The sequence below is a fragment of the Urocampus carinirostris genome, chromosome 13 (assembly GCF_059441175.1).
Source record: "Urocampus carinirostris isolate Australia breed hairy pipefish chromosome 13, RoL_Ucar_1.0, whole genome shotgun sequence".
Lineage (NCBI taxonomy): Eukaryota > Metazoa > Chordata > Actinopteri > Syngnathiformes > Syngnathidae > Urocampus > Urocampus carinirostris.
Genome location: NC_142361.1, coordinates 30821853 through 30844420, shown reverse-complemented (window position 1 = coordinate 30844420; position 22568 = coordinate 30821853). Strand labels below are relative to the sequence as shown.

The following is a 22568-nucleotide window of genomic DNA, read 5'->3' as shown; positions in this document are numbered from 1 at the left end:
CGAAACTTAATGCAGAAAGTGATAACAACGGTAATAATTCCGGCACAAAAAAACGGCGGAGAAATTCTTCGGAAGATCGCGAAGGCAAGGAAAACACGTGTGAACAAACAATCAAAAGAATACTCCTAGCAAGGACTTTTCTGCCAAAATGGACTCAATTATATTCCTGGTTATGCTATTAGGAGGATGATAATGGATTGGACCTTGAGAAGGCATTACAACTGTGGTGGGACAGCAAACCACGAAGAATATCTGAAGTGAAAAATCTGAAGTGATAACTGCTTTGTATTATCAATTAACTGTGATGATTAAAACTGAAAGAAAATATAGATTAATATAATTATTTCAGCAATATTATTTTGAATAATGTGCAATATTGTTGTGAACTGAAAAATCTGACCTGATTTGTATTACCAATAAACTGTGATGATTAAAGCTGAATGAATATATAGATTTATATCATATATTTGTCGCCGATTTACAATGTCAACCTCGATAACACTAAATTTTGGGGACCCATAGATCTCTGTTGGGACCCATAGATTTTTGAGCATGCGAGTCCCCGGGACCCATCACTTTTCACAGGTAAAATGAACACTGTAACATGCATGTTTTTCGGAATGTGGGAGGAAACCGGAGTGCCCGGAGGAAACCCAAGCAAGCACAGGGAGAACATGCAAACTCCACACAGGAGGTTCAATCGCATGACCTCAGAACTGTGCCACACATGCACTGACCACTGCGCCGCAGTGCTGCTCGATTATTAAAACAAAAAATAAGTGTATTATCTCAGTTAAATTGTAATCAATCCAGAATGTATGATTTTCATGTCTTTTTAATCGCATTAAAGAAAATAAATAATCATCACAATATTGTAATTTTTGGAGACAGTCTTGTATTTTCTGAAATATTTTTTATTCAGTTTTGGAGGGGGTTTAACAACCACACCCATAACTTTTAAACATCCTGGACAGACAAGACAGAAAAAAATGGTGTCGTTTATCAGTACAGCCGAGATGAATTATGAAGTGTGACGAATATTTACATCATTTTCAGGCTAACTCCATAACAACGAAGCGAAAAAGAACGAAGATAAAAGAATAAGCAAACCGTCCGATCTTCGAACAAACAAACAAATATTTAAATAACACGGTCTCATTTCTTGCTACACAAACGTTTTGACTTCCGTAAAAGATCCGAGCTCTTCCTGGTGCGTTTCAGCGACGACATCTCTCTGGCTGAAGAGGAGACTTCACCTCTGTCACTTCCTAATCCTATGGCGGCAAGACCGGAAGCAGCCGAGCCCACCGTCGCATTATGGGATGTCGAGGGCACGGATGCTCGATTTGTGGTACTGTCCACGATTTCGCGGAGTTTGTGTTCCAGTTCGGCGAGGCGGACGTTCTGTTCGCCGATGACATGTCTTTGTTCGAGCAGTTTCTGTTCTTGGTCCTGCAGCTGCTTCTGCTGTTCCAGTTGCTTGAGGCGAATTTCTTGCATCTCTCGCCGCAAAACGGTCACGTATGCGCCGTTGACCTTCACCTGCTTCTTCACCTTGGTCATCTCAGAGCGGGATGGGGCGTTCTTGGCCAGCAAGGACATGGTGGTAAGGGAATTTGAAGGGCCTGCCACTGAAAGGACAAAATAAATTATGGTTCTGTTTGTTAAAACTAAAGTCAAGTCATGTTTTTTTGTATAGCTTTTAATCACAAAGAGTCTAAAAGGGCTGCACAAACACCAGACTATTGCAAACTACAGACTATTATGACACCATCCCCTGATCTAAAACCAACATGAGGGCAAGGAAAAACTCAAAAGCCTTTGTGATCTGCATTTTGCTTTTGGCATCAGGTGTGCTGCGGCACTTTTGGGAGGAATACGGCTCGGCGTAACTGGCATAAAATATCATACATGTTTGATACTTGAATTGCTATTTTGGCGCTCAGTCGCCAAATTCCTGAAGTGCGCGAAGCACGAGAAAAATGAAAGTTACAAATCTAACTACGGTTCTTGAAAGCTGCCCCTTTCTACAACATCCATCCATCCATCAATTATCTGCACCGCTTATCCTCAGTAGGGTCGCGGGGGTACTATAGCCCATCCCAGCTATCTTCAGGCAGAGAGCAGGGGACACCCTGAACTGGTTGCCAGCCAGTCGCAGGGCACACAGGAAGACAACTCACTCGCTCGATTATTCTCACCTAGGGACAATTTGCACCGGCCAATTAACCTGACATGCACGTTTTTGGAATGTGGGAGGAAACCTGAGTGCCCAGAGGAAGCCCACGCAAGCACGGGGGGAACATGCAAACTCCACACAGGAGGTTCGATCTCATGACCTTTTATAAAAAAGAATACTACCTGGGGAAGAACCGATGAGGCGCCCTGACAAGTCGGCTCCAGGAAGCTTCTTTTTTAGAATGGGAACAATTTTTTCATCAAAATATTCCATTGCCATGGAGGAGATGTCCCTCAATTCTTGCAGAACCTCGTGAGCTCGTTGCGGAGCTCGGGTGGAGTTCACATATCGGAGAACACGATAGATCTCATCAATGACCTGAAAAGGGAAGAAAAAAGACGACTTCAGCTATAAATCAACAATACGTTTTAAACAAAAATTTCATTGGGAATCACAGAGATGGAATCACACGTTTAATCGTTTGACGAGGGACATGTAAACAGTATACACATAGTTTATGGGGGACTACATCCTGACATGTAATCTTAAGTATTTGTGAAATTACTTGCCATTAATGTGGAGTACTGCAGGAAAAAACAATATTAAATAATGTCACGTTATTTAACTTTTGCATAACTGACCTTTCCAGGGATAAAACAGCACAGGTTGGAGTCAACATATTTCATAAACGTCATATTTAGGAGAGAGAGGCGCGTCTCCACAGCAGCAAGTATGTCAGCATGACGGGCCAGCGAATGGTTTCTCCGTTCGGACTCTCGTCTAGGGATGGGTAAACAAAGAGGGTCAAAATGCTATGTTAAATATCACAAGATTTGGGGTTGGAGGAAATTTTCACGGCATCAACTATAATAAATAAACGGAGACAGGATGGTAAATGGTAAATGGTCTGCATTTAAAATAAGTTTTAGTTGTCATGATTACCGATGTGATGCACCTATGCCCGCTCCTTTGGCGCCAATTGCCTCGGACTCTGATTGGCTCCCTGTCACTATTTAAACCCACTCCTTTCTGTCACCTGTTGTCAGTCCGTCGGGGAACCTTAGTTTACTCTAGGCAAGCTTTTTTTCAACCCTGACTCACACCTGTTTTTGCTCCCGTCTGTTCCCCGGCTTCGACCCGTTTTTTGATCCTGACCACGTTTTTTGCTCTCCTGTCCCGGCTACTGACCCATTTTGTCCGTTCCCGACACTGCCACCGCTCGCCACAGAAGTCCCAGTTCCGCGTTCAGAGCGACCTGCTTCCCGCGACCAGCGGATCGTGGGAGCAATCCTTTCCTTTCTTCCAATAAAACTGAGAAAAACGTAACGCAAGTGGGTCCTGTCTCCGTTCTGGTCTTGACGTTAGTAAGTTCGTATTGTATGAAGTTAACAGTTAAAATGCCAAAGTTAATACTATAATAAGCATGACTTTAAGTCCTTATTAATAGTGATTAAGTCTTAACAGCGCTTATGTTAACCACAACACTAAAAGTACTGGTACAATAAAGCATTGCAGAAATATCTCAATTAATTTTTTCCTTTCTACCAAACTCAGTTCCCGTCATTTGTTTTAATAAAGTTCCATATCCTTTTCAAAATAATACGTTACATTTGAAAAGGATAGTGTGTAATATTTAGTGCCCCTTAGTGGTAAAAAAAAACAAAAAAACTTTGAAACATTAAGTCAGAACCAGAACAGGAGGAGGACCCAGATGCGTAACCTTTCTCACACAAGCTTTATTTTACGGGAATTGGGCAGTCATGCACGTTAACACAAATGCCAGTGATTCAGCCATCGCTGGGTGGAAGTAGTAAGGCAGCAGTCTGGCCTGGAACAACAGGAAGCCAGAGGCTGACGAGATCGATACCAGTTACACGAGCAGATACCGGACAGATGGGGTCGATACAGGACAGGAGGGACAGACAGGATAGATATTAGATTCAGGAGACAGATATCAGACAGGACGAGACTGACGTGATCGATACTAGACACTGGAGACTGGAGTACGATACCACACAGGACGAGATAGACAGGGACGATACCCGATACTGGAGATTGTAGCAAGGTAACAGGCAGAGCGAGACAGACGGGATTGATACCAGACAATGGAGACTGGAGTCCGATTGCAGCAGGACCAGATAGATGGGAACGATACCAGACACTGGAGACCGATTTCAAACAGGACAAAATAGACGGGAACGATACCGGACAGGATACACAAGCAGGAAACCGGACAGAGTTAAAAGACACGTCTTCCGGGTGCAGGGGTTTGTTGACGGACTGACAAATGGTGAGTGAGAGCACTGAGCTTAAATAGGCGGGAAGCCAATCACGAGCCGCAGCTGGCGCAAAACGGGCAGGGCCAATTGGCGACCGTGACATATATTAAAAGAAACAATACTGATTTAAAAAAAAAAAAAAAAAAATTCATGGAGTATCATATAAAAGAACATTTTAAAAAGATAAAAAAATGGGTCGGACAATAAGACAAATGGTTAAGTTTGGTCAATTTGATTCTTAATCTTCCATCTGCTTTTTAGCTCACGTTTTTCAGTTGTACAACACAAAACAGCAACATGAAGTGGTTAAATAATACACACTGCCCCTTTGCCACATCTAAAACTGAAAAAGCAAGAGAGGAGTTTCACATTTTACCTCCCTTTATCCCATTTTATAAATACTTTTAAGTCGAATTACAAACAAAATGCGCTTAATTAGGTGGAAAACACAAACCCTAAGTCACACGCTATTAGAAATAGCAAAGAAGGCTTAGTTTTCTACGTATGCTAATGCTAATGTGTGTGATAGTTTCCTCAGCGTTAATATCATAAAATACAATGACACACCTAAACAAATACTTTAATTATGATGCACTCTTCATCGTATAGTACGAGGAGAAATGTGTACGATGCAAAGCAAGTGAACAGAAAGGATTTCCAATCAGCACTGTAGTGCAGTGGTTTGCACATTTCCCATAACACGCGAAAGATTCCCGGATGTAAACATTTGTTGGACTGGAGAGGGTTAGGCGCCACCAGACTGTACTGGCCCAAGACACACCATAGAAAATGGTGCCACTACAACCTTAGTGGTTAAGGGATTCAACCCAACCCAAAATACAAAAATGAGGTGGATTCTTGCATGTTGAAGGATTTTATACATTTGACTACAAAGGATTTTTTACGATTGAATACAAGTTACATTTATTGAGTGCAATGAAGATTTTCACAGAGTAGGCTATAGTTCAATGACAGGTCACGCCGTTCCAAATGCAGAATATTTTGACTAGGGAATTTTGATGACAGGACTCTGACGGAGGACGGCAGGCGATGTTTTGAGAACAAGGCCCTGATGACGTAGAAACGCTCGGTGTTGTTTTGAGTTTTCCAGACATCGCGAGGCCCAGGGGGGCTTCCTTGGCACACCCATGGGAGGAGTCGAGACGCCTTCTTGTGGGCAGACGTGGGCCGAGAGAAAAAGGCTGGAGGACTTGAGGGAGAAGGCTTCCCAGAAACTAATTCGACTAATTCGGCCATTTTCAATGGAGTACACTTAATTATATTGCTAATGAAATTAAATCTGCCCCCGTGTGAAAATGTCGGCTATTCTTGTTCATCTTTTCCATCAAGAAATGAGCGCGCATTGTTGGGTGAATGTAGGTTGTGTTTGATTAATGGAGTCAGATAACTAATTCGAACAATTTGGTAAACGATACATTTTAATATTTAATTCCCAACAATGTGAAGAAGTTAGTTAAAACCGAGAAAATACATTTGCACTGCAGAAATATAAGCAAAAATCCCACTTGCCATTAAAATATTATAAAAAATGATCATAAAAAAAACGAGTCCTTCCTGCATTTCTCTCCATGAGACTTACCGGGGAAGTTGAGCTTTGACTTGCCGCTGACACATATTGTGATAACGCTCCACCTTAAGGAAACCCTGATTGAGAACACGTTGGCAGATCATATCCATTCGCTTGCAAACCTGGAGGAAAAAAATGTACAACTAAATGCTGCTCTTATTTAGGGCAGGAACATGCTCACTCCCTTTTTGGGGGGGTGGGCGATTCATCCTCGATACAAGTGTGTCAATTACTGTATATATCTTAATGAAATGTATACCCTCCAAATACAACAAACTTGTCAGGACCAGGACAGGGAGCAGAACCCACTCGCGTAACGTTACTTACAGTTTATTTGGGAGAAGAGAAAGTAGCGCACTCGATCCGGAGATCGTTGGTCGAGGGGAGTAGATTGCTCGGAACGCGGAAGTAGTCAAAATCAAACAGATCGTGGCGAAGGCAAAACAGGAGCAAAAACGCAGGAAAAAAACAGAGATTCACAGCGCTTGGCAAAACAAGAGCAAAAACACAGGAAACACAGAGATTCTCCGGGCTTGACGTGTCAAAACAGAGTTTCGCAGACGCTCCGACCCCTGGTGACTCACAAGACAGCGTTTAAGTAGTCACAGGGAGCAATCTGTCAACGATTCTCAGCTGGTGTCCATGGGCGGGAGCAATTGGGCGCCCTGGCAACCGTGACAGAAGCTGGCGCCACACGGCAGGAGCCGATTGGACGCCATGGCAACCGTGAAAAAACTTGAAAAAAGATAGTTCGACAAACACATTCATGTGTAGCCAGTCACTGTGTCATGATTGCCGATGGGATTCACCTGTGCCCGTTCCTTTGGCGCCAACATCCTCGGACTCTGATTGGCTCCCTGTCCCTATTTATACCCACTCCTATCTGTCCCTTTTTGTCAGTCTGTCTGCAAACCTCAGTTAACACTAGGCAAGCCTTTTTCGATCCTGACTCCCACCTGTTTTTTTTGCTCCCGTCTGTTCCCCGGCTTCGACCCGTTTTTGATCCTGACCACGTCTACTCTCCCGTCCCGGCTTTCTACCTCCTTTTATCCCCGACCACGTCTATTCTCCCTTCCTGACTTATGAATCGCTTCCGACCACGTTTTTGCTCTCCTGTCCTGGCTACTGACTCGTTTTCCGTTCCCGACACCACCATTGCTCGCCATGGAAGATCCACTTCCGCGTTCAGAGCAACCTGCTTCCCGCGTCCAGTAATCACCGGATGGTGGGCGCAACCCTTTCTCTTTCTTCCAATAAAACTTGTGAGAAACGCCACGCAAGTGGGTCCTGTCTCCGTTCTGGTCCTGACACACTGATGGTAGACTGTTTGCTGCAGACACAATCACCTCTAAAAATAAAATGTAATATCCTTTTCATCAGGAATGGTCACAATATTGTTTTACATTCTAACTGTTTATATGTAATCTTTATTGTTTGCATATAATTTACCCTACATGCATGTTTCAATATTCTCAGGGAGTGACACGTATCCCACTAATACACTGATGGTATTTTGGGGGGGAATTACTGTGACCTTGCCAAAAGACTACTACATCATTCCCATGGGCCCTAACCAGGCCGATCATTGAAATCATGGAACGCTTACAAATGCTACTTTGTTTTATGCAAGGGTCAAGAACCTTTTTGAACCAAAGAGCCTTAAAAGCAAAAAATGTTTTAAAAAAAATTGAGAGAGCCACATCATATATTTTCAGACAAAATTGAAAAAACTGCCAAACACGCTCGAGACAAAAGCTAATTCTTCAGCACATTTTATTTCACTGTGTGTCATTTGATGATTTAATCAAATGTATGGAATGATAATAATGCCAAATCCTGTGTCCCAAATCAATGTAAATATGCCATTTACAATTTGTCTTTCACCTTAAGTTAAGAGTGTTGAGGCATTTTTTTCTCATGAAATTTGTCCTTAATAACAGTTTCAAAACAAGCATGCAAAGTTCTTTTGTAAAAATGTCAGAAATTACTGCAAACGATAAGCATATTGTTATATTCACTTTCGGTTTAGACTGCACTGAGTGCAGGGATCCGCCCACCTGTACTGCTCACCCAATCATAGTCGTTTGCCAGCGTTTTTATTTATCAGTTTAAATGGTTTCTTATTGAAGTTCTGACTTAAGTTGCTTCGGCTTTATATGGACCAAAATCGGGATGAAATCAGTTGACCTTGGAACGCTACAGAGAGATGTGTAATAGTTACATTTTATTTCGGAGCCATATGTACTCATGAAAAGAGCCATATATGGCTCCCGAGCCATAGGTTCCCTACCCCTCGTTTTATGCCACACCAAATTTGGCGATGCCATATGGCGCTGCCAGTTCCGAGCTGGATTGACAGCTTACTATGGCAACCATAGTAAGACAAAAGGTTCCCTCACGGTACAGGGCCATTTAAGAAAATTAAGATATTTTTGATAGTTTCTCAATTACTGTAATCCAATTAAAAAGAACAAAAACATCAACAATTCTGGATTCATTACAAATCCACTGAAACATGGCAAGCCTTAAATCTGTATATATTGCTGATTATTGTGGGGCCACAAACAGCCAGGAGGGAGAGATGGGCTCTGCCAACGTGTACTTGCCCAAGACACACCACAGGAATCCGTGCCCCGAAGACCCTCTGGAGTTGAGATATCCGTGAACGGATTATGGCTTACAGCCTACTAGTGTAACCTTTTAGTGATATTTCAATACTTTGACACTAGATATGAGTTTTTGCCGTAATAATAGATATAGAAATATAAAACAAACTTTATTACAGTATCTTAATTTTACGAAACAGTCCTGTGTTGGTCAGCATTTGTTATTCTGTGGCTGTTTCATTGTTTTGTGGCTGTTCAGATATTTTAATTCAAATAAAGATCCGTTTAGGTGTATGGACTTATAAAATTTACATTATATAGCATATGATTGTCCCGGTTGCCATGGCGCCGAATTGGCCCCGCCCGTGTGGCGCCAGCTGCGACTCATTGACAGATTGGCTTTCATCCTCAGTGCTCTCATTTTTCCTTTGTGAGTCCATCAATGAACCTCTGCCCCGCAAGACGTGGGTTTCGACTGGGTCCGGTTTCCTGTTGGTATTCCCTGTCCGGTATTGTTACCGTTTATTTTGTCCTGATTAATTTTGGTTTCAAGTTTTGTTTCCATTTATTTTTGTCCTGTTTTTTATTTTCTCCAGTTTTCGTTCCCGTCTAGTTTCTCCTGTTAATTTTCAATATCCTGATTCGTTATCTATCCTGCCTGTCCCTTCCTGTCCGGGCAATTGGAATCGGTCGCGTCGGTCTCTGGCTTCCTGTCTTTCCACGCCAGACCGGCTGCCTAACGTGCATGACTCCCCATTTCCCATAGAATACAAGGCTTGTGTGAGAATGTCACGCGAATGGGGCCTGATCCTGTTCTGGTTCTTGACATATGATATATTTTGGAACTATACTTCTAATATAGCACCATGAGTACAAAGGCATAAATTATCAAAATACCAAGAAGTATAACAAGGACCTAGCAGTCTTGGTAAGGATATTTGACATAAATAATCGAACCAAAAGATCTCCACACATGTTAATGCACGATGATGGTAAAAGAGTTTTCAACATTCTCAGTAAGTATTTTTTAGACATTAAAAAAACAATAAAATAATACAAATTTAATACAAAAATCTTGATTTGTAGGATCTAGGTCCTAAATGTTAGGCTCATTTATAATTGACAAGTATGGTTTCCAATGTTTTTGACACGATATGAAAGACGCTATTACCAGGGTTGGGTAGGGTTACTTTAACTTGATTACTTTCAATCACTTTTGGATTACTCCAATACCAAATATGCTAATAAAAGACAAAAGAAACTAAATATGAATAAAATGACTAAATTTTGTGCAGGCTTGGGGAGAAACGGAATACATGGAACGGCAAAAATGATGTTGGCAAGCTGTTTGGATTTATTTTCATTTTGTTTCTGTCGCATTTTTAGTTTTGCCGGAGATCAAAGAGATCAAAGCCAGGAGAGAACGCTTACCACGTGTTATGAGTCATAATTTTATTCATATTTAGTTTCTTTTGTCTTTTATTAGCTAATATGGTATTGGAATAATCCAAAAGTAATTGAAAGTAATCAAGTTAAAGTAACCCTACCCAACCCTGGCTATTACATATTATTACATATTAATAACTACAGGAAAAAATGCCATTCTTTTCAAAAAAACTGTACAACTATCTTTGAAAATGCATTCGTAATAAACACAGTGTGATGACAACTACGTTTATTCTATGCTGACCCCAAAATTCTGACATCAACGAATTTTGTTCATAAAAGAAGTTCTTACCGTGACAACCTAATTCATTATTATAATCTACATTGTTATTCACTAGTTTAATGGCATCCTTACTAATAGTAGCAACACTATTAATACTGTCACCATGTCAACAACCAATAATCGTTATCATCATTATCAACATCATGAACATAATAATGTTTTGCAGGCTTGCTTTTGTTGTTCTTACCGAGCGGAGCACACTGATTTCATCATAGGACAAAAAATTGAGGATTGCTTCGATGGCAACAATAGGTAATCCTAAAAGAGGGTTGTTTTGATGCGTTTGATCCACTGCAAGAATTGGTTGTTTGAGAAGCACAACATCTACAGGCAAGGTACCAACGCGGCCATCTATTTGCTCCACGTTAGTAGCCATTTTAATCGCCGCTTGGGTAGGCGGATATGACGTGCAAGACTACTTATTTTTCCTCTTACGACTTCCTAATACCGTACTAATATACTTTCACTAGTGTAGAACAAGTTGTCCAACTATTATTTGTGGTACGAGAGAGAAGTGGTCCGTGTACCTTTCGTTCAATCTACTTCGGATATTGAAAAAGACATAAAAAATAAATAGAGTACAGAGCCTAATTTCAATAAGAATTAAAGCACACATGAAACAACGGGGCTTAAAAGATTCTAGTAGAAGAACAGTAGGTTTCAGGGAGGGAAGGAGCACCACGGAATAGATTTTTAATCTGTGCATCCTGTGTGAGAAGTTTCAAAAACACCAGAGAAAACATCCTTCCATTATCTGCACCGCTTATTCACAGTAGGGTCCCGACAACTCACTCACTCATTCACACCTAGGGACAATTTGGACCGGCCATTAACCTGACATGCATGTTTTTGGAATGTGGGAGGAAACTGGAGTGCCCGGAGAAAACCCACGCAAGCACGGGGAGAACATGCAAACTCCACACAGGAAGGTTTGATCCTACGACCTCAGAACTGTGCCGCGGACGCGCGAACCACTCAGCCGCCGTCCCGCCCTACCAGAGAAACCATCCATCCATTATCTGCACCACTTATCCTCAGTAGGGTCGCGGGGGTGCTGGAGCCTATCCCAGCCATTTTCTGGCAGTGGGCAGTGGACACCCCGAACTGGTTGCCAGCCAGTCGCAGGGCACACAGAAACAGACAACTCACTCGCTGATTCACACCTAGGGACAATTTGGACCGGCTAATTAACCTGATGTGCATGTTTTTGGAATTTGTGAGAAACCCGGAGTGGCTGGAGGAAACTCAGGCAAGCACAGGGAGAACATGGAGGATACGATCCCATAACCTAAGAATTGTGCCGCTAACGCGCTAACCACCCAGCCACCGTGCCGCACCAGAGAAACCTCTATCACCTTTTTCTTGATTTCAAGAAGGCGTCCCAAGCCCCTTTATGGGCTACCATGCGGAAGTACAACATGGACCAAAACTATTTCAGACCATTAAACAACTTTATGCCAATGCCAACAGTGCGGTACTAATCAATGGTACCATTGAAGCAGGTTTTCGGACCACAGTTGGTGTGAGACATGGCTGTATTCTCTCTCCAACTTTATTCAACATCTTCCTGGAGAGGATCATGTCTGAAGCTTTGGCACAACATGAAGGTACAGTCAGAATTGGGGGACACAACATCACTAACTCCCATTTTGCTGATGATATTGCCGGATTGGCAGGTGACCAACAGGAACTCAGATATCTGGTCAATCACCTGGACAAAGCATCAACCCAGTATGGGATGGAAATAAAAAACAAAACTATTAACCAACAATCCCTGAGGTATCACCACAAACATCACCATCAACCACCGAGAGATAGAACCTGTCAACAAATTTAAATATCTTGGACCTGTCATATCAGAAGAAGGGTCAGAACCAGAATAGCTCACACCACAGCCGCACTTGAAGGACATAAACCCATTTGGAGGGACAAAAATACAGCAGTGGAGTCAATGATCAGACTCATGCAAACGCTGTTTGCTTCCATCTTCTTCTACGCTTGCGAGACATGGACTCTTACAGCAAAACTGGAAAAGTAAATCCAGGCCTTGGAGATGCGATGCTACAGGAAACTTCTAGGAATCAGCTATTTAGCCCATGTGACAGTTGAAATGGTGCACAACCCCAACAGAAGGCACATTGGACCCTACTAAGATCTGTTGTCAAATGTGTGCTGACGAAAACGTCAGTGGTAAGGTCACGCCACAAGATCTTTAGGACGGGCCAAGACAATTCTCCAGGGCACAGTCCAAGAGAGGAAGACCGAAAAAAGAAAATTATGGAATAGACTGTTTACTTTAACTTGATTACTTTGAATTACTTTTGGATTACTCCAATACCAAATATGTGTCAGACGGGACGGAAGGAAAACTGAGATCACTTGCACTCGTTTCTTGGTTTTTATTGGAAGGAAGGAATGACAAGGCGTGATTCTTCGATCCGTTGTTTAACGGATTGTCGAGGCTTGACAGGCGGGTGAAGGCTTGGCGGGAATGGTCGTGGACAGGCGTAATCGTCGTGTTGTTGGTCGGGGCTGGAGAAGAAAGACGTCGTCGTGTTCGGGAGTCAGACGGGCAGGGCAGGTCGTAGGCAAATTCGGAAACGGGTCGCAACGGAGGTCAAGCAGAAGAATACAGGAGGCAGGCAAAGAGTCGGAGGTACGGGCTTTCTGAGCAGATGGCAACAGGTAGCATAGTACAATCAGACAAGTTGTTTCCGGAAGCTGAGGATTTAAATGGACAGGGTGCGCCAATCAGCTGTCCTGGCTGTTGGCGCCAAATCCTGAGCACAGGTGTTCCCGATCCGGCTGATTGTAACAATATGCTAATAAAAGACAAAAGAAACTAAATATGAATAGAATTATGACTCACAACAGGTGGTAAGCTTTCTTTCCTGGCTTTGATCTCCGGCAAAACTAACATAAAAGGCGACAGAAACAAAATGAAAATAAATCCAAACAGCTTGCCAACATCATTTTTGCCATTCCATGTGTTACGTTACGCCCCAAGCCTGCACAAAATGTAGTCATTTTATTCATATTTAGTTTCTTTTGTCTTTTATAAGCATATTTGGTATTGGAGTAATCCAAAAGTAATTGAAAGTAATCAAGTTAAAGTAACCCTACCCAACCCTTGGTGTAATTAATAAATGACATCAACAAAGAAAGAAAACATTTATTTTTTCACACTATTCAAATCTCCGCCAACTCCATTTAGAGAAAGAAAAGTAAAGCTAAAGTAAATAATCTGATAGAAAAATCATTATATCAGTCACGAAAATATACATTTCTATCAATCAGAATACGTTTTTTAAAAAAACATTAAACAATTTTTCTGCAAAGCGCTCAATTTTTTACAAAGTCCACTGCAAAACGTTCAACAGCAAACAAAAGGGAAAATACAATAAAAAAAGAAATATATATATATATATATATGTGCACAAATGTTGGTATAACCTAATTGCTTTATATTTGAAAAACGAAAAAGGAGGCAATCAGTTCAGGGTGTCCCCTGCCCACTGCCTGAAGATGGCTGGGATGGGCTCCAGCACCCCCGCGACCCTACTGAGGATAAGTGGTGCAGATAATGAATGGAAGTCAATGAATATACAAAAAAATAATGAGCATTGCACACAGAAACACACAGAGCGTTCTATTGAATTGAGTTCCACAGTGCATTCTCCCTTTTGGTAATACTTTTATTAGATTGTTACCATTGACAATCAATTGTACACAAAATGATTATGTTACGTTTCCTCACATTATGTTTATATACAAAACTTGGCCTCAATGAAAGTTGTTGTGAGAACATAGTCGTTTTGTAACTCCTACAGAAGTCTTACAAGGAGTGAAACAATCAACTATTACGGCAGTAACCTTTTTTAATGCTCAAAAGTCGTTTTTTTTTTTTTTGGAAAGGTGGTTCTCAAAATATCTTAGACCCTCTCGGGCTTCCGTACTCAAGCAGCCCTGACAGAAGACGAAGAAGAAAAAGCGGAAGTGCAAGGAGAAAATAAGAGAATCAAGAGAAAAGGACTACATTAATTGATATATTTATTTTATAAAAAAGTAAGAATTGTTTTGAATCAATATACGTGCTACTTTGTTCGGTACTGCCATTCGTATTGGTGTGAGTCTGTATTGTTTTGATAAGTTGTTTTGAACTCCAGAATTGTTCCTGTTAGAACACGTGTATTCATTTATTAACTTGGGCATTTTTAAAGGCGTGTTTAGGATGTATCACATCAACTTTTACACCTTACTGTTTCTCTTAAATTGAAGTTAAATTTAAAAAGATTACACTAAAAGTTGTTGTTTGATATATGCCTCTTCACTTCAGATTACTAACAATGTTAATATTGCCTTTATTTTGTAGTGAATATTTCTTACCATGAGATCAGACGTGGTAATCCGGGATGAATATGTAATAAAAGACTCAAAAGATGAAAGAATAAAATCAATTATTTTAGGATTAATAAGCAAATATTACCAAGTAGTACATCCGTCCATCCATTATCTGCACCGCTTATCCTCAGTAGGGTCGCAGGGGTGCTGGAGCCCATCCCAGCTATCTTCGGGCAGTGGGCAGGGGACACCCTGAACTGTTTGCCAGCCAATCGCAGGGCACACAGGGACAGGCAACTCACTTGCTCAATTCATACCTAGGGACAATTTGGACCGGCCATTTAACCAGACATGCTCGTTTTTGGAATGTGGGAGGAAACCGGGGTGCCCGGAGGAAACCCAAGCAAGCACGGGGAGAACATGCAAACTCCACACAGGAGGTTCGATCTCATGACCTCAGAACTGTGCCTCACACGTGCTAACCACTGCGCCGCCGTGCTACCCACCAAGTAGAACATGTAGACGTTTAAAAGTCGTAAGTGCATCAGAACAATATTGCAATGATATTTGCAGCAAAATCTATACTAACAAAGGGTAGAGAAACACAATGTGAATATACGTCTTTGATTCATAGGTAAAGATATGTATGTTTTACACAGTCTTGTGTGCTTGTGTAGGGTAGTGATGAGTCTTGGGAAGAAACGCTCTCTCAGCCTGTTAAGTTATTGTTTTAAGGGATTTGTGGTGTCTGCCACATGGCACCAGTTCAAAGAGGGGGGCGTCCTTTATATTGTTGTCAGTTCTGCTGCGGTAGTGCGTGCTGGCAATGTCTTCCAGACTGGGCAGAGAACAGCTGGTCATTTTCTTGGCTGTGTTGATGGCTGTTTTCTTAACTGCTCCTGTGCGTCATATTGTGATGCCGTACGCCAATAAGCCCTTCACCTTGGCGCTGGCAAAGGCATTAACATCTTGTTTTATCTTTTTTTTATGTCATGTGAAGCACTTTGGCCTCCCTTGCACATTGTTTAAGTTTGCCATAACAATAAAAAAATATTGATTGATTACATCATATCACCAACCGATATTTTACAGCAGGTATTTTTATTTGTAAATTATACCAGTTCCAATGACTGCAAAATAGTTATTTTTTTGAGTTGTCATTCAATTGTTTGGTATTCAATAGGTAAAATAGATATAAAACATGAAGGAAATGAATGGGAATTCCAATATTGAATTGTCTTTCTTGATTTTAGAATCTCAAAATAAACGGACATGAAGAACCTAGATGTTCGGCTTAAACAGCGATTGCAACAGGTTTGTATTCTTTTTCCATTTTTTGCTTGTGGTACATTGCCTGTCCATAAACTGTGCGTTTGGTGGTGTCAATATCACTACAGAAAATGATCCTGTGTATTTTTGACATTTTAGTGTGCTTTGTTTTAATTATGGTGATTTTGATACTAAATCAGGACCAGGTATGAGCATAGAGAACACAACTTGCCAGATACTGGTGCACAGAAACATTTATGTACAGTTCCTCCTTGTGGACTATAGGTCGGCTTTTAACACCATCCAGCCATTCAAACTCCGGTCAAAACCTTAACAACTTGGACTAAACACTTAGGGGCGGCAGTAGTTCAGGAGGTAGAGCGCTCGTCTTGGGATCAAGGGATCCCATTTCTAATCCCGGCTTGTCCGTGTTACATGTTGAAGTGTCCTTGGGTAAGACACTGAACCCCTAATACCCCCAATAAGCAGGTTAGCATCTGACATGGCTGCAATACAAGGCCGCTGTTAGGAAATGTGGAGCACATTGTAAAGCGCTTTGGGAAGTCATTGACTTTAAAAGCGCTATATAAATGCAGATCATTTCATTTCATTTTCCCTGTGCAATTGGAATGTGAACTTCCCGACAGACCTTACACAGCGCGTCACAGTGGGGACAAATACCTCCTCCACCCTTGTCTCAACACAGGAATTCCCCAAGGGTTCATTCTAAGTCCACTGCTCTACTCCTTGTACACCCATGACTACCTCGCCTCCTCCATGGCCAACCTCATCACCAAGTTTCTCGACAACACCAAAATAATCAGGATAATCTCCAACGATGATGGGACAGCAAACAACAGGCAAGGGGTGCAACATCTGAAGTCATGGTGTCATAACAACTACTTGGTTTCTAAATGCCCAATAGACCAAGGAGATTGTGATGGATTGTAGGAAAAAGCACATCAAATGCGAGCCTCTCACTATTGGCAACGTGGAGGTGGAGAGGGTAAGAAGACCTGTCCTGGGGGGGCTATATTGCTTCAGCAGTATGAAATCTACCACAGTGCCTCTATCTGAGGAAGCTGAGGAACACTTACATTCCCAGAGCTGTGATGATCAACTTCTACAACTGCTCCATCAGCAATGTACGGATGTACGAATGCTTAGTGTGGTTCTCGAGCAGCAGTAAGGGTGATCAGCAGGCGCTCCAGAGGAGCATTATGGGAACAACACTCCCAGAGATTAGCACCACCTACACCACTCTCTGTCTGAGAAGAGTCCACAACATGATGCGAGACAAGCACCATTCCACTCACTTTAAGGGAGGCGATACCAGTCAATACAGGCCAGAACATTTAGATTGGCCAACAGTCTATATCGAGGGTCGGGAACCTTGTTGACCCAAAGAGCCATAAAAGCAAAAATATGTATTCATTTATTTATTCATGTATTTATTGAGAGAGAGAGCGAGAGACATCATTTATTTTAAGACAAAATTCAACAAAACTGCCAAGCCAGCTCTCCAAACAAAAGCTAATTCTGCAACGCATTTAATTTCACCCTGTGACGTTTGATGGTTTCAAAAAAATCTATGAAATTATAATAATGCCAGAGACTGTGTCCCATATTAATATAGTTATACTACTTAAAATTTAACTCCCTCCTGTAGTTACCTTAGAGTTGTATGGCTCATTTTGTCCGTCATTTTTGTCCTAAATAATGGTTTTAAAAACAAGGTGCAAGTTCTTATGTAATAATGTCACAACCCACTCCAAACTGGATACCAAATGTATTTACCTTCAGTGCAGACGGTTCTGGGCAAAGGAGAAAGAGTGCGTCATGTCTTGTGTATGGCTCTGCTCATTCCTACCGTTCACCCAATATAATTGCTCTAGGTGCTTTGCTAGGATCCTCTGGGTAAAACGTTTGTTTTGGGTGAAAGTTTGTTCTGTGAGTTTTCATCATAAGGTTAAAAAATGTTTAATAGAAGCTCATTTTTTAGCTACTTAGAGCCAAAATGGGGTCCTCTGGCGTGACACCTTGACTGTAAAGGGTAGTTAAAATTGTTTCCTATATATATTACACCAAACCCATGAAAATCAATAGTGTCTCGGCTTCACATGTATGACAATTGGCTCATCATGAAGCCATATAATTAAAATTACACATGTCCTATTTCACCTCTTAGCCATATGTACTCATATCTGTCTCGAGAGGTTCCAGACCCCTGGTCTGTACCCACAGGCTATCTAACCCTCTTTCTCTCTGACAAACCCCCAACCCCTAAATGAATGACTGGATGCTCCAAACCATTATTTGTTGCTCTTTGACAATTACAGGGATGTGATTTTTCCGCTAATTCGCGGAATTCCGCTTTTTTTATCTCCAAAAATAAAATTTTAAAATTTCCGGTGTTTTAATTGGTAAAAAAAAACGATTTCGTCTCGACAGCATGCCATTTGAGTGTTTCCGTAACTGAAATGAAACGTACTTGCGATTGGTTGAAGTCTCGTGTTGACCAATAAACGCGCTTGTTATAGGAGTGTGCCATTGTTCATTTCTCACACGTTTTTGCCGGGTGTTTAAAGAAAGATGTCCGTGATCGAACGCAAAGATGCTCCGCGAGCTAAAGAAATTGATAAGATTGTAAAAAACAAGTTTCGATGGGACTGGTTGGAGAAGGAATTATCTACGAATGTTGGAAAGAAGACTGTGACGAATTTGTTCAATGACTTTATTCGGAAGATCGATCGTGCCGGGAAAGCACTTTGCATTTGGTGTCATGATACCATCGACTATGGTGGGAGAGGTTTCAAAGCTCTTGAAAGTCACGCAAAGAGCAAAAAACACGTGAAAGAACTCCAGTCAAGAACGACAAATTATTCCATCGCTGGAAGTTTCGGTGCCCAAACGAAAACTCCAAAACTTTACGGCCTCCATCCCTTATTGACATCACAATCGGAAGCGGTAATAAAGAGACGTGATCCACCCCAACAACCTGTACCAGTTGCTGATAGAGTCGTGAATTTTGAGGTAGGTGGTAAACTTTTCAAATTTATTTGACAGTTTTCCCATTTTTTTCGAAAATATTATAACGTAATAAAAATGGCCATAAATATTTAACAATTACAATAATAGATTTTCATGTGTACATTACACCAACACTTTACTGTAGGGCCTATACTTATTGTACTTTTTACTGCCCTGGTCCTACCTGGGTTTCCCCCCCCCCCCCCCCCCAGCTAGCAATCACCCCCCCCCCCCCCCCCCCCGCTAATTTTCAGATAATTTCACTTTGGTCAAATCACATCCCTGCAATTACAATTAATATTCTGAATTTGCAATGCACTGCTGAAAGTCTTCAATTTTAAGTCTTAACGTAACCCCTTTTAAACAAAGTAACCAATAAAAATGTTCAATGTGCATGAAATATTTTGTAAATAAACAAATGCCATGAAAAAAAAACCTTTATTTATTTGTTTGTTTGCTTTTAAATGACATTTTCCAGTACTTGTCTAACTCCAGTGAGGTAGTCGATCTGGCTTCTGTAGCACAGGATCTTCAAAAACAATACAGGTAAGGATACCCGATTGGTTCACTTTGTACTAAAGCTGTAAGTTGTCTGGTAGACGTTGTGACTAGGTTAGAACAGCAATCGGTGTAGTTTTTTTTAATATAAAACAAAATCTGATTTTTGCATTTTATAAACATGCACAGAACTACAAATATGATCCTATTTAGATTTTTGATGAACTCATAAAGATGATTGAGTTCCTCCTTCCAGAGACTGTTGCACATTTATATTCTTCGGGGCATTGTGTTTGCAATGTGGATTACTTTGAAGTCAACAAAATTCTAAAAAAATATATATATTTTAATTGTGTACAGTATGTGTTATCTAGCCACAACTGTTTATTTTGCATCTTGAGTATAAAAGCCAGTTGATGTTTAAATATTTGTTTTACTAGTAGTCTGGTGCCTAATTTCGTCATGAAACATTTTAACCTATTGTTGATTTCAAAACACCTACAGAATTGATTATGGGAGAAGGAACAGGACGGCTTTCAGAATTCAAGTTGAGAAAGGTAAGCAGGACAAGCAATGTTTCGTTTTGCTTCTATGTAAGCCATTATACACGGATAAAAATGGCATTTACCCTGATATCCTAAACACATTTCCTTTTCATACTTCAGCAAATCTATTTTAAAAATTAAATTAATTAACCAACTGTGGATAAAATTATGAAGAGAAGTGTACATTAAACTAGAGTTTATTTTAGATTGCGCTTTTTAAATGGAATCTTTATCCATTTTTACTTCAAGTATTCCAGGCAATAGAATCTGATTCCAAGCTGACTGACCTTGAACGAAAACACCTAAGCAAAAGGAGCAAACACCCTGAATCAAGGTAATTTGTGTACTTGTGAGCATGAGTTTGAGTATTTCTTCTTGTAGGTTCCATATAGGGGAAATATGTGCATTCCTTTCTTGTATTTTGTGTCCATAGTGATGACAGCTGCAGCAGTTCAGACGATCTGGAGATTATGGTAATTTACCAAATTGATCATAATTAAGAAAAAGGACGAAAACAACAGGCAAACTAAAGGAAATTTGCTGAGCAGGATTCTTTGTCCAGGACAATTAAAAAATGCTAAATATAACAGTAAAAGGTGACTACTGGCACATGGTAACATCATTTTTATTTTCAAATAAAAATAGTTTGAGAGTAACAATATAAAACAAAACACTGGGGTGAAAACAGGAAAATATATACATTTTCTCCTGCCAAGACCGGGCAGTTTTGTTAAGTCACAACATCTGAAATGAAATACTGTGTTTTTTTGCCCATGACCACTGTTTGTGTCATGTCTCATAAAATATTGTGCATGTTTAACATTTGAAATCAACCATAGTTTACCAGATGTAGAGTGTGTTGCTACGGCAACCAGGTATACTGAAAATGTGCAAACTTTTTATTTTGAATATAATACAAGTCATGTTTATTTGTATAGCCTTTAATCACAAGGAGTCTCAAAGGGCTGCTCAGACCACAGAATATTAATACACCATCCCCTGATCTAAAACCTACATGAGGGCAAGAAAAGACTCAAAAACCTCAAAAAGAGAAAAATGACGAAACCTTGAAGGGAAGCACATGAGGTAATCCCCGTTCCAGGATGACCAGGTTGCAATGGTTGTTGGAATAACAATTAATACACAGATATTGTCAACATAAAATATAAGTCATTCATATGCTATAGAATAGAAGTGTGTTTTAAACCTAGATTTAAACAGTTCCACTGAGGTTGCAGATTGAATCTCAGGGGGCAGAGCATTTTACAATATCGGGGCCCAAAGGGAGAACGATCTCGAACTTGCGGCTCTTGGGATCACTAGTAGACTGGCATTTTCAGAGAAAAGACACCACACAGGGAAATAGGGGGAAATTAAATCTGAAAGATATAAGGGAGCAAGTCCAAGGTGTTTCAAAAAAATCATATCCTTAGAATAATGACATTTTATTATTATAATAAATATACGTATTTCCTTGTTCTAACTACAAGCAGATAATGTTTAAATAAAAAGACGAAAAAATGAAAAATCTGTTTGAGACTGTTACCCAAGCTACGCTTCAGTGTGTTAGGCAGGAAGGAGCTGGATTACCGACCTGACATATATCGGGTCTCAGGAGATGAATTTCTCATTTATTTATTTAAAACACCGTGCATTGTGAAAGCCTTCACACTCACCTGAGCCAATATGACAAACATCTGGTAAAGGTGCTAAGAATGACATGTCTAACAATGATTTTAGCTATTTGTTTTAGTCAGTAGTCTTCAAGCTTGGACTCCTTATCAATTGTGTGGAATTTTAAGATTTAATATTACTCACTCTGTTAAAGAAATCCTTAAAATTATTTGACTTATTTCCTTTTTTTCTGTCCAACAGAACAAGAGTCACATGAACAGCTCTATTACGTCTTTATACCAAAAAGGAACCTCGAATTCCCTCGGCTGCCCGAACTCGGGAGAGTTGCCCGATCCAAGCAAAGTGGCCACAGGAGGGTGGTTCATTGATCGAAAAAAGGATCCTGCCAAGACTGAAATTTTGATCGACTTAAGTAAAGATCAGCCTGCTGATGCCGTAAATGTAAGTTTCTACGTTGCATTTTGTGAAGAATAATTTCTTATGGGTTGGACATACGGGAGCAACTGCGCTAGCTTCATTTTTTTTTCTTAGAAAGGGCTGGAACAAGACAAAAGTCTCCCAGCAGCCATTTTTGCAATTCTCAAGCATATCTTTTATCAACAGAACGAAGTTTCCGTGTTGAAGCCTCCCAAAAAGTCATTAAAAAGAAAAAAGAAGACTGAAGATGGTGAAGAAATCCTGACTACGGGCAAGAAAGGTATGTTTAACGCATTCTTTGTATTGAAATATTCCACATTTATTTCTATTTGTATGTCTATAATGTCGACATTTGCAAAAAATATTGTATTGTTGTGGCAATAGGGAAGCACGGCTGCGCAGTGGTTAGCGTGTGTGCGGCACAGTTCTGAGGTCATAAGATCAAACCACCT

General features: G+C 40.7%; 2 protein-coding genes across 3 annotated transcripts in view; one reads left to right on the top strand and one right to left on the bottom strand.

Annotated features, from left to right (window-relative positions):
* Positions 1-819: 819 nt before the first annotated feature.
* Positions 820-10789, bottom strand: fbxo28 (F-box protein 28). The gene is made up of 5 exons (XM_088351289.1): positions 10569-10789; positions 6059-6168; positions 2821-2959; positions 2362-2557; positions 820-1631 (listed from the first exon to the last, which is right to left on the bottom strand). The coding sequence occupies exons 1-5, from the start codon at positions 10755-10757 to the stop codon at positions 1156-1158; spliced, it is 1110 nt and encodes a 369-aa protein (XP_088207415.1). The 5' UTR covers positions 10758-10789; the 3' UTR covers positions 820-1155.
* A 3552-nt stretch (positions 10790-14341) lies between these two features.
* The window catches only part of nvl (nuclear VCP like), a 21408-nt gene continuing 13181 nt past the window's right edge, over positions 14342-22568 (top strand). Inside the window, exons 1-8 of one of the 2 annotated variants that reach the window (XM_088350702.1) lie at positions 14342-14446; positions 15976-16036; positions 19500-19567; positions 20024-20076; positions 20314-20398; positions 20498-20537; positions 21940-22140; positions 22303-22396. In XM_088350702.1, the coding sequence (XP_088206828.1) occupies positions 15995-16036; positions 19500-19567; positions 20024-20076; positions 20314-20398; positions 20498-20537; positions 21940-22140; positions 22303-22396 (583 nt within the window). In that variant the 5' untranslated portion in view covers positions 14342-14446; positions 15976-15994. Of the gene's footprint in view, positions 14447-15975; positions 16037-18358; positions 19025-19499; positions 19568-20023; positions 20077-20313; positions 20399-20497; positions 20538-21939; positions 22141-22302; positions 22397-22568 lie in introns of those variants that run through there. The other variant, XM_088350701.1, reaches the window with a different exon arrangement.

Bases quoted from the DNA above. Each gene is read 5' to 3' on its own strand.
- fbxo28 (XM_088351289.1), bottom strand. From the start codon at position 10,757: ATGGCTACTAACGTGGAGCAAATAGATGGCCGCGTTGGTACCTTGCCT. The intron at 6,169-10,568 runs GTAAGAACAACA...TTTTTCCTCCAG, and splicing joins AAATCAGTGTGCTCCGCTCG to GTTTGCAAGCGAATGGATAT. The intron at 2,960-6,058 runs GTAAGTCTCATG...ACCCATCCCTAG, and splicing joins GTCAAAGCTCAACTTCCCCG to ACGAGAGTCCGAACGGAGAA.